This window comes from Penicillium cataractarum (genome assembly GCF_028827025.1).
Source record: "Penicillium cataractarum strain IBT 29864 chromosome Unknown utg000005l, whole genome shotgun sequence".
Classification (NCBI taxonomy): Eukaryota; Fungi; Ascomycota; class Eurotiomycetes; order Eurotiales; family Aspergillaceae; genus Penicillium; species Penicillium cataractarum.
This window is the reverse complement of record NW_026622741.1, coordinates 5,187,527-5,199,400: the sequence shown is the minus strand read 5'-3', so window position 1 is coordinate 5,199,400 and position 11,874 is coordinate 5,187,527. Positions and strand designations below refer to the sequence as shown.

At 45.4% G+C, this 11,874-nt stretch overlaps 3 protein-coding genes across 3 annotated transcripts; all 3 read left to right on the top strand.

The window, feature by feature from the left end:
- Positions 1–1,561: 1,561 nt before the first annotated feature.
- Positions 1,562–2,858, top strand: N7496_007582 (aldo/keto reductase; the record flags this gene model as incomplete). The annotated part of the gene is made up of 6 exons (XM_056700511.1): positions 1,562–1,720; positions 1,775–1,853; positions 1,915–2,058; positions 2,131–2,244; positions 2,296–2,490; positions 2,563–2,858. The coding sequence occupies 6 exons, from the start codon at positions 1,562–1,564 to the stop codon at positions 2,856–2,858; spliced, it is 987 nt and encodes a 328-aa protein (XP_056555924.1).
- A 3,548-nt stretch (positions 2,859–6,406) lies between these two features.
- On the top strand, positions 6,407–7,399 carry N7496_007581 (Minor allergen Alt a 7; the record flags this gene model as incomplete). Its single annotated transcript, XM_056700510.1, has 5 exons — positions 6,407–6,433; positions 6,518–6,603; positions 6,681–7,077; positions 7,136–7,160; positions 7,236–7,399. 5 exons carry the CDS (start codon positions 6,407–6,409, stop codon positions 7,397–7,399), a joined length of 699 nt encoding a protein of 232 aa, XP_056555923.1.
- Positions 7,400–8,660: 1,261 nt separating this feature from the next.
- On the top strand, positions 8,661–9,906 carry N7496_007580 (uncharacterized protein; the record flags this gene model as incomplete). Its single annotated transcript, XM_056700509.1, is given in 8 exon segments — positions 8,661–8,740; positions 8,754–8,824; positions 8,915–8,974; positions 9,022–9,139; positions 9,167–9,324; positions 9,381–9,575; positions 9,653–9,711; positions 9,739–9,906. The coding sequence occupies 8 exon segments, from the start codon at positions 8,661–8,663 to the stop codon at positions 9,904–9,906; spliced, it is 909 nt and encodes a 302-aa protein (XP_056555922.1).
- Positions 9,907–11,874: the final 1,968 nt, after the last annotated feature.

Below are 11,874 nucleotides of genomic sequence, written 5' to 3'. Positions count from 1 at the left end.
TCCCTTGCTGACATCTCATCCGTTTCATCCGTATGCGGCCTAGAAATGGTAGATCAGACCAGTTGTGGCGTGAATAATTCTCATTGGTTTTCAAATAAGACTAGAGCATTCCTCTGCAGACAGACAATAGTATAATGTTCGATCTACACTTCGCGGACAAAAGGCCTCCAGGCTCCGGGAAAGAACATGCCGGTCTAGCGTCACTGCCCATATGCAATATTAATCCCACAACCCCTTAAATAATGATCAGTTTTATGCTAAAATATGGAACAGTAGAGAAGCTCGACTAGATGTAAAATCAAATGAGCAGCCATGAAGCTATAGATCGGCAAATCGCAACTAAACAATTCACCGCCCGAGCCGCAGGTGCTCCAGCTCGAATTTCCCCAAGCCTAATAATAATAAACCCTTCAACTCTCAACCTCGCGAAACGAATCAGCACGCCTCCTTTCACATAAGCTACAATCTTGGGGCATACCTTCTAATTTCTTTCACTCCTCTCTCCTCTCAACCTTCTTCCTTCACACAACACGCTAAAACGTCTTCAAACGACCTTAAGGCGCAAGCCGCCTCAGATGAAGATTTCTACGCGCTCCTCGATGTCTCCCCAGCAGCCACTTTGTCCGAAATCAAGCGGCAATACCGTCTCACAGCCCTAAAATGCCACCCAGATAAAATTGCCAATCCAACGTGATCGTAGTCCGGTGTAATCTGCTCCGTGAAAGTCCAGTGTCACCTACCTTATTCCTTGGTTTACGTAGATTAAATTTTGAACCCGGCCGTCATCCTCTTTCACACCTAAGATGTATGTTCCCTTAGACCTTCAGGAATGTTGGCATTTTTACAGATTTAGAATACGAATCCCACTGATCGAGAACACAATTCCAGCGAAGCCAAATACCAGTGGCATTCGCTAGGAGGATAAAGATGCTAGTGACAAAATAGTGCATCGAGTAGGGAGTACAGTATGCCAAATTCCATGGAATCCGGTACATGCAGTATGCTTCTGCGTCTTATTGCCAGTCGTAATCAGAAAGTGCAAGTTCTTGACATCGATGGGCATTATCTGTCACGTGAGTGCGCGCTGGCTTGGTCTAGCCCTTTTTAAAAAGGCGGTCGGTCAGGACCCAAGGACTAAACCCTTGGGCTTGGAGCAGTAGCGGAGACACGATTCCGCTTCTAGTTAGACTTCACGCAGGTGTATGACAAAATGGTTCTTATTGGAACACTGCGTTAATATAAATCTGCTCACGGCCTCTTTCAAACCGTGGAAATAATGGAAATATTGCTAACAGAATTCGACTACTCCGCTTGTCCTGACATCATCGCCGTGGTGTGAGCTTTGGTCGGCCGATATATAAGGTTTCGTGTTGCTACCCGACCTGGCTTTTGCTCCTTGCCTTCACTCTCAAGAGTTTTGCAACGGCAACTTCAACTTCCAACGATCACACTTTCGATTGTAAGACCCCCGTCGTCTCGATTCAAAATATGGTTGAACTATATGGCCGATATCAGGGTATAGTCACGCTGACCACTGTTTAGATCTTCATAATCCGCCAAAATGGTTAAGACACTTCCATTTGGCGACCAGCAGGTCCCTGTTCCCGGCTTTGGCGCTATGGGACTTAATTCAGCTATGGGGACAGATCTCGATCTCGTACAGTCCGAGCCTGTTCTTCTGAAAGCCATCGAGCTCGGCTGCACATTCTGGGACACTGCCGTAAGCCAACTCTTCAACGTACTAAGAGGGTATGCTAATTACCCTGCGGCATAGGTTGCCTACAAGGCTGGGGAAAATGAGAAGTTGCTGGGAGAATTCATCAAGAAGCACAATGTGCGCGATAAGCTTTTCGGTGAGCACGATAACGTCTTGCCCCATATGGTGTCATTGGCTCACATGGTGTCGCCGCGCAGTGGCCTCCAAGTGTGGATTCGACGTCTTTGGACCCCAGCGGACGGTCACCAACTCGGCCGCTCACATCAAAGAATATATCGAGGGAACTATCGACAGACTCGGTTTCACCCCGGATCTCTACTATCTCCACCGAATCGATCCCAGTACGTATCAGAAAAGAAAAAGCTTCCAGGAAGTGAAGACATCATACCAGTATTCTAACTCTACAACTAAAGATACCCCCCTCGAAGAGTCCATTGGTGCCTTGGATGAACTCCGCCGCAGTGGAAAAACAAAGTACATTGGCCTCTCTGAATGCTCTGCTGAAACTTTGCGCAAGGCCAACGCTAGTTCGTCTGTCTGTAACCATACACGTGAGAGAGCGCGCTAATGTATCCTAGTTGCTAAGATTGATGCCATTCAGGCTGAGTACTCTGCCTTTGAGACATTGCACGAGACCAGTGGCCTGATTGAGACGGCAAAGGAACTGGGTGTGGCTTTTGTGGCATTCAGCCCCCTGGGACACGGCTGGCTTGTGGATGACTTCCAGTACAAGTCTCCTGATGAGTTCGCGCCTACTGATTTCCGACGCACTGGTAAGTTGCTCAGTTCGCGCTTTGCGAGAGGTATTCGTAGATGCGTGTTAAACTGACCCCTTCGAACATCAGTCCCTAAGTTCCAGGGTGAAAACTTCTACAAGAACAAGGCGATCGTTGATGAGATTAAGAAGCTTGCCACTAAAAAGGGCTGCTCAGTTGCGCAAATCGCCCTGGCCTGGGTTGCTGCTCAAGGTTTGATTACTATACCAGGAACGACCAGGGCCTCACGTCTGGCAGAGAACTGGGAATCCCGTGACATCGAACTGGAGGAGGAGGAGCTTAAGGAGATGCGAAAGATTGTTGACGCTGCCAAGCCAACTGGAGAGAGATTCTCACCCATCTACCAATCGATGGTCGGCCACTAGAGGCTATCCACAAGGCCTGGTCGCAACTGAATGGTGGTGAATCTGGATATAGAACTTGTCGCATTAGCTGGTATTTCATCCGTTCTGACAATGAACCGCTGCTTTCGTATCTGCATTCCAGTGTGCGGATATTATTGTTGGTTGGATCCTTGGAGAGCATACTAGATCCGTGTCTCGTTGGTCCCAGATCAAGTTTACCAATATTATCGTAAACTTTGGTATGTCCACTACAGCACAACGACGTCATATATTATTCCGCAAACATAACAGAATTTTCAAGCAAACATTGCTCCTTGTACTCGAGGTTTGGGATACAAGAAAAGTTCGATGTCCTGCCGAAACTAGGGAGAAGTGCGAAGGCTGGCAGTTTAGAAGGGCTCAATTCTTTTACGTTTCTTCATTCCATCATCCCTTTCCTCTTCCACCTCTTGTCTATCAAGTTGTAAATGCTCCGTGATCACTGTTTCGACATGCTACTGGTAAAGGACCTTTTCTGTTAACTTGGAAGACACCGATTTATTTTATTTGTGGCCTTCAAGAAAGTCATATCCATAGAGAAGAGCGACCCCTGCGGTTCGTCTGTTAGGGGCGATCACGGATAAATCTTGAATTTAAAATAATTGATCTCAATACTACGAAATCAAATCGACATATTGAATACCAAGACATTATTTTGATATGTATGGTCATTAACAATCATACCGCACGTAATTCCAACGTCATATTAAGATACCTCCACTTTTGGAGGTTATGACCATCACCAGACTTTTCATATTTCTAATTATGGGAAAACCAATTGAGCATCATAAAAATGCCTTTGCATGTGATATCTAACCGTGACACGAAATCCATTTATAGCATATCCACACATTGTTTGTGATCGATTGAACCTCTTGTACTATTATAAGTCGTTTACTTGAGTGGCTCACGATATGACCATGATGTGATTGTGCTGGATATGCCTTGTAATCGGTTAAGAATATAGAGGGCTAAGAAGATGCCCGCTAACGAATCGACGAACAAGGGGCTTATATTTAGCCCTTTGGTCCAGGCGATTTTGAAGCCTCTATTGATCGATTCACGTTTTTGATCTTGTGTGGTGTACCAATGCCGTTCTTCATATCTGAGTGGTCCAGTCTTGATCAATAATTATATGTCGACATTTGGAAGCCAATTGTACATTTTTCTCAAGGTACACTGGACCCACTATGTCATCCGCCTGCATGATGCTAGTCTTATGGTGGTAGCGTTTTAAAATAACAGTGGGTGTTGACGATCTCGACCGCACCAGGGCACTCAAAACGTAGGCTTGTATCAACCATTCAAAATATTGCGAGATTGGGAGCAATTTAGACCCACTTTGAAATTTGTACCAGTCGCTCAGCAACAATGCAAGGGTCCGGTAAGTTGCCCTCATATTGATGACATTTGCGAGAATGGAAGAATCTGCAACAATTGGATTTTGTGCATTTAATTTTTAGAACCACTTGTTGCAGATCATACTCCAGGGTGATCCGGGAAGGAATTGGTGAGGCATTATGTTCTTGGCCTCTGGTTTGATGACATGTTCCATATCATTGGTCAGTGGTATTAAGAATGGGGGAGTATTGTATAAGGGGTCTCCGCAACGATCCGAGATTTCATCGAGCTAGGTAAATTTTCTTCCCACACATTGCAATTTTTTGCGAAGTGCATGTCATATCATACACGCATATTGGCTAATTAATTATTTGAATGGTTGACTTTCAAGGTTGATGAAAACGATTTTGAGAAGCGGTATTTCTACGCGCAAAGATGTGATCTTTATTCGTAATGTTCTATGATCGCAGTTCGGATTGTTGAAGTGAGATAACCCTGTCAATCTACTTGACAATGTCAGGCAGTCGTGCATCAGATCACGTATGTGTCATTTTTTTTTGATGTCATCTTGGCGAGGAAAGAGTTCAAAAATCTTGGCTGTATAAACCTTGGAATGCCGATTCTTCGTGGTAAGAATAAGATATCAGGTCGAGATCATTCAAAATTTTGTTACACGTCCTTATTTACACATCCTATTCTTACTCAAGTACTTCGAAAATTTGCCATGGCCCGGGTCCTTGTCCTGCTGGCGTGTATTGTTGCTTCGGCATCAGCCGGTATCAACAGCCTATCGAACCAGGATAGCAGTTTGCCAGTGCAGAATGTGTCTACAGGCTGTAGACGAGCGGTATTCCCGAGTCTGTACGAATTTATTTTTAAAATACCGGATCTTTTTCTGTTTCTAGTTCTCCGAGCTTCCTTGAAGTTTGGGCACGCTTTTCACTGGCTTGGAAACGACAACTTCACAATGTGGGACGCGAAGGAAACTCCCGTCCAACAACCGTTGACAAGTTGGCTCGCCAGTCCTCTGCTCCAGACCTTCCACGATCATGACACTCTCTATGATTGAGTCGCACGACCTTCTATTCCAACCGTGGACGAACACTTCTTGCACACCCCTAGGGTCTATGCCGACTGCCTAGATCTGACACTACCTCTAGTAATTTGCACTTCACAGTTACCTTCAAGACAGACCATCCCACAAGCAGAGGAGCTTACTTGGTATTACTAACAAGTGAGTTACTTACTAGGTGCGAACTTCTGGCCCATCCTGCAGGATACTCAAAAGGAACCGAGCCCGTGTAAGGCTTAGCACAGCAAGGGTACGCTTGCGAGATACTCTTGGGATCCGCAGTGGAACCAGGCAAGTATAACTCTTTGAAGCTCTGCTCACCGTGCCCAGGCAGATCGGCTTATGGGACGTCCTAACTCCGTGACAGGGATTTCGCCTTTGGCGCCGAGCCAAGCTCAACGCTGAATATATCATATTATGTTTTCACACGATTTGATTGATATGGGGTCCGACTCTTCTAAACAGCGGTCTCGCGAAGGTTCTTCATTTGCGCAAGCAACATCTGGAAGGGCATTATGCACGGGATTACCTTTACCGAGACTATTGATCGGGTGCCAAGTGGACGGGGATTCATCGCAATTTCAGCTTCGCTAGGGGCAGGATATGAAAAGGGGAATGTCGCCGGGGATAGGACGACGCCGTGGCTTAACAATTCCGAAATCAAGTTCAATCAGCCAGAATTCTAACTCAACGGAGTATTTGACATCATTCTATCTGATACAGAATCTATATTTTTCTTTCCGTTGGAAGATCTGCCTGGACTTGCGTACATAATTATTGAGCTACAATCTTGCCGATGGTACAAACAATCCTATCATGTCCCCTTGAAAACTCAACTTGAGCTACACATTTGTCAAACATTGGTCAGATGAACCGAAAGTGAGTATAGCCGTATACCTCCGAATAAAGCCGGTATCTCCTTAGATTAATCAACGCCTTTAGCCATTTTCTTAGTTACGTAGCTTTGTAATTATGTTTGGGGAATAATTCTATAGCCTACTATGGATGCCGTGCATGTGGATAGTTTTATTGACTCCCATTGCTCGGACTATTTTACTTCATCATCTTATTTCACTCCTTTCAGTTTTCTCAACGAAGAGACAACAGATACATCGCAATGGCCCCCAAGATTGCAATCGTTTTTGTATGTTCGTCGAAGACAATATCTTGTGACATGACTATCACATTGGCTATTAACTAACCTTTTGTTATCTTTTCCGGTGCACAGTACTCGATGTACGGTCACGTCAAGCAGCTGGCGGAGGCTGAGAAGAAAGGTATCGAGGCAGCGGGCGGCACGGCCGACATTTTCCAGTATGGAGCTCTATTCCAAGTATTCCAAGTATTCTCTTTGAAAATTTGTGGAAAATTGTGAACTAAAATTTGGCTAGAATTGCAGAGACTCTCCCTGAGGAGATTCTGAGCAAGATGTATGCTCCTCCCAAGTCTGGCTACCCAATTGCGGAGCCTACAGATCTCTTGGACTATGACGCTATTATTTTCGGTATCCCCACACGCTTTGGTAACTTCCCTGCTCAGTGGAAGTGTTTCTGGGATAAGTCCGGTTCGATCTGGGCCTCTGGCGGCTACTGGGGCAAGTACGCTGGCATCTTCATCTCAACTAGCGGCCAAGGTGGTGGTCAGGAGTCGACTGCTATTGCCTCAATGAGCACCCTCGCTCACCATGGCCTAACTTATGTTCCCCTAGGCTACAAGAGCACCTTCTCGCAGTTGACAAACCTTGAAGAGGTCCACGGCGGTAGCCCCCGGGGCGCTGGTACCTTCTCTGTAACTCACCCAAATATAGCTTTTGTGAAAAGACCTGGGTGCTAACCACTCTTCGCAGGGGGGTGACGGCTCACGCAAACCTAGTAAGCTTGAGCTGGATATAGCTGAAGCTCAGGGCAAGGCATTTTACGAAACTGTCTCCAATTCTACTTGACTAGATGGTAGCACGGAGTCAAAGCTTGAAGACTTGACATCTAACCCCATAGCGGGTGCAACAGGTTCATCTCTGTGCTCGCAGGGACAACGGGATATCAAGAACTCAGACAAGAAAGACTTCTACGAGGGGCCGTGTGGCCTGCGCAGAAAGTGTACAATTCTCTAATTGGGCCATCTGCAAAGGCTGTTTTCTCAAAAGAAAAATGAAAAAAAAAATAATAAAGAAAGGGAATCTGATGGCTCAATTGGATTTCCAATATTGACACTGTCCAGTGACGAGTAAATGCAAAGAGTTAATCTCCCTCCCCAGAAATAACATTTTCACATAGCCCAGGGAATGGAACCTGTAGGCTCTTCCCGTACATCTCTAGCGAGGGCGATGAAGTGTACCACAATTTCAATTTCACGACGTTGCTAACAGCATTCCATCGTACCCTGTGGGATTATAATCCCAGGTTAGTACCCTGGCACTCGTCGCGTCCGAATCATATCGTTTACTGATGGTGTCATCGACACCTACACAGAGGAAGCAGAAAAGAAGGGGAATCTGAATCAATGTCTCTATCTAGACTATGATGAAGATGGATCTAGAGAAGAAGAAGAAAAGGAAGAAGAGAAAGACCTAAATAGGTCTACAAGACAAAGAACAGCGTCGGTCCTGGAAAGAACCATCAAACCTACAGAGCAATCTATGCAGGTGTAAACGGGAGGACGCATGACCAAACGACCGAGTAGTCGAGGTCAATAGGGTCGAGTCATCATTTACATTGCACACCATTCTCATTTCCAACATAGTGCAGTCGCCATTATCCGCTCTCGCTCTAACTTATGATAGGAAAATCCACATTTTACAAGTGCGGAATGAGACGGCATACTCGATACTAGCTTTGCCATGTAATCCATGGTAGGGTGGCTAAAATCCGTGAATTGTTAATTCCGCATACCCTCCTCATTCAACATCCTGTCACGCCACCCGAACGCCTTTGTTTGAAATCGAATTTCTGTTGAAAACAAGGTCAAGATGTTATTAGACCTCAAACGTTTCAAAAGAAGTATATTCGATCGTTACACCTGTTCTTAGTCCGCAGTTGGGGAATTCTTCGTCAAAGAAGAGCGAGTATGTCAGACTAGACCACTGGAGGCCGTGCTTTAGATGTTCCCGAACGACAACCTTGCCGGCAACTTCGCAATGGCAGTATGAGTGCTATCGGAAGTGGGTTGCGCATGGACGAATTCTGAGTCACGGTAATGAACGTGTCCACGTTTCCTCGACAGCGGTGATGTCAGATAAATTGCCGATGACCCGACTTCCAGGTCGGCTACTACACTATTTAATGTCAGTAGACTCTCCCGCTTCTTCCTCTTCCTCTTCTTTTAGAATCCGAAAGTAAACCAGAAACTCCGAGGACTTTATTAGTTCGAGAGAAATGGTTCAGTCGTCGCCATTTGCCACCACGACGGTCCCGTCGCCGGGCTTCGGTGCCATGGGCCTGAGCTTCAGGCCTAGGTAAGAATTTGAGCCTTGAAGAAGCTGAACCCGTGCTGTTAAAGGCGGTTGAATTGGGATGCACATTATGGGATACTGCCGTTAGTATTAAATGATTGAATTCAGATATAACATTGAACATTGACGCTGGAAACAAAGGTTGTCTCTAAGCTGGTATAAAAGAGAAGCTTCTAGGTGACTTCACTCGGAAACATAATGTCCGCGGCAAGATTTTCAGTTCGTCCCCTGATCAATGTACAAACTCTACAATCAAAATAACAGCTGATCTTTTTAATCTACAGTCGCTTCGAAATGTGGCTTCAATGTGTTTGGGGGCCCTGTCAGCGTTACTCACTCGGCCTCGCATATCAAGGAGTACATAGAAGGCACTATTGAGAGGCTCGGGTTCACTCCTGATTTGTATTATCTCCATTGAATTGATCCTAGTACGTTCAGTAGCCTTGAAGCGTTTTCAGAGCTGACCTCAACAGACACTCCTCTTGAGGAGTCTATTTCAGCCCTGGATGAAATTCGGAAGGCAGGGAAGACAAAGTACATTGGTCTTTCGGAATGCTCCGCCGAAACCTTGCGGAAAGCCAACTCAAGTGGGTTCAATCTTATGAATAATCTCTCTTAGTTTCCCCTTGCTAAAGATCAAAAGTTGCCAAAATTGATGCAGTCCAAGCGGAGTACTCAGCCTTTGAGACAATCCACGAGACCGACGGCTTGATTACCACAGCAAAGGAGTTGAGTGTGGCGTATGTTGCTTTCAGTCCACTAGGTTACGGCTGGTTGGTTGATAACTTCGATTTCCGATCCCCTGATGACTTTGCGCCCGATAACTTCCGCCGAACCGGTCAGTTTATCATCACTAAAATTAGGAATCTTCTAAGGGCTAGCTTGCTTACGCCGTCTTTCCTGACATTACCCAAGATGGCGCATTCGACGAAGTTATCATTTTGGTTCCCCCATTTAATGCTATTCCCCACACCGTAAACCCCTTCTATTTCCAATTCTAGGATTCCAAGGAGCTACTTGACCCTGAAATTCATAGAACTAAGGGAATTTTACGCGTAATCAAGGATAAAGCGTCTTCGGTCAAGCGAGTTATTATTACCTCGTTATTTATTGCTATCGTTAGCATAGAAAGACGCCCCGATATGTATAGTAAGAGCCGATTGTCCTAAGCTACCTACGTTAAAGACATTTAGGACCCTTCTAAAATATACGTGTAAGGAATTGCTACAGGGAGTCATATAGTCCTTCTTTAATGGAAGAAGAGACGTCCGTAGTTTCTTGTGTAACTCTCTTCCCTCATTATGTCTTTAGGCTACCGATTTATGCTTTAGGGTCCCTAGCAGTACCTAATTCATTAAACGCTTATTTCGCGATATTAATACATAAAGATGGAAGGAATACCTACCTCCGACTAGGCTCGGGATCTAGGTTGATATACGAGATATTGCTTTTATCTATATTAGGGCTATGGAAGTCCCTGAGGTAAGTGGAAAGTGCCTCTTTATTACTACTGGGCACTTTGATATAGAAGTTACGGAGATCGCGAAGAAGAAATTCCCTTGATACGCTAACTAGCTCCAGATTGAGTTAAAGTCGGATAAACCTAACCCTCTTTATAGCCTTAACAAAAGTTACTCTAAGGGAATTTATTAATCCAGAATATCAATCACTAGAGACGCCTATTGTGGAAACGACCAAGTTCCTGTAGCGTTATCACATCTATGCACTTAGCTAGAAAATAATGGTCCTAAATATACGTTCTTGTAAATAGTATATTTCTATAAAGAGATTCTATACTAACCACCTTTAAAATCAACCCATACGGAACAGCGGTCTTTCATGCCGCTTCGCCCGCCACCTATTCGTAGAATGGGCTAAATTATAGCAACCCATAATAACCCATCCCCAAGAACGAGCAAAAGGCTCAGTAATCTCCCACCCCGCCGGATCCCAAGGATCACTCCAAACGATAACCCCACTCCTCCCCGATCGCGCGCTCCTATTACCCTTCATATCCAGACAAAGCTGTGTCTCCTCTTCAAAATCTCCAACGACGATCAAATTATCTCTCATTTGGGGATCAGGAAGTAGGTCCAACCACGGGTGATGTGGGATAGAGCGTTGGATCAAAGTGGGTTGGAGATTGATTGGAAGGTTATAGAGAGAGTCATCGCGCCATGGACCTGCAGTGTTGAAAGGCGATATTGCATCATCGTGGAGCTGATCCGATGTGAGACCTAGGATTCGTGTATTTTCCATTAGAGCTCTTGTAAAATTCAGCGAGATTAGGTCGAGTAAAAGATCGGTTCGTGGGGAACCCAGAGCGTAGTACTGAAGGGCTGTCAATTCTAATCGGGCCATTGTGATTTTTGTGGCTGGGGAATTGGATTTAAGTATGTGCACATCCTCAATTTCCTTTAGAGAGAGGAAGTCGATGGCAGTAGGCTCTTCCAAGTTTTGTCCATTGATCCGAGTCGCAACAGCAAGCGTAGCTGATTGATGCGGTTTCTTAGGAGAGCCATCGCACCCCTGTGTCTTTCTCTCCACCGAAGAATTTATTGATGCCTTATTCTGTAGACCTATTTGCATAGACGGTCAAGACGATATTCTTCAATTAATGGCAATAGATGGCGGACTTACGTCGAGCCCTTTGGTTAATACGATTCTGCAGCCGCCTGCGTGTCTTCGGGTCGGTGATCCCAGACCAATCCTCCTCTGGCCATAAGCTAAGGCGCCCCGAGCGTGGTCTTACAGCGATCCGTTTTTGAGATGGTCCCTCGGCTGATAGATTCATGTTTGCGATCCATTCAGCGTGCCAAAAAGCCGATCATTTCCACCCCACTAATGTATGCAACTCGATGACAGGAAGGTGTAGGCGCCGGTAGAATATGGGTTTGGCTAGCACGCACCAGAGTTGTGGAAGGCGAACGTCAATAATAGAAAAGCAAATCCACGTCTTTCGCCTTGATTATTAAGGCCCCTTACCTTGGAACCAATTATACGTGCCCTTCGCTACGCTGCGACCCACTCATTCCGCTAATTGTTAAAACAAGCGAATCTGGAGATGTGGTGTTAGCGACCCACTATGTCATCTGCCTGCATAAAGCTAATCCGCTTTGGGTAAGGTTTGAAAGTGT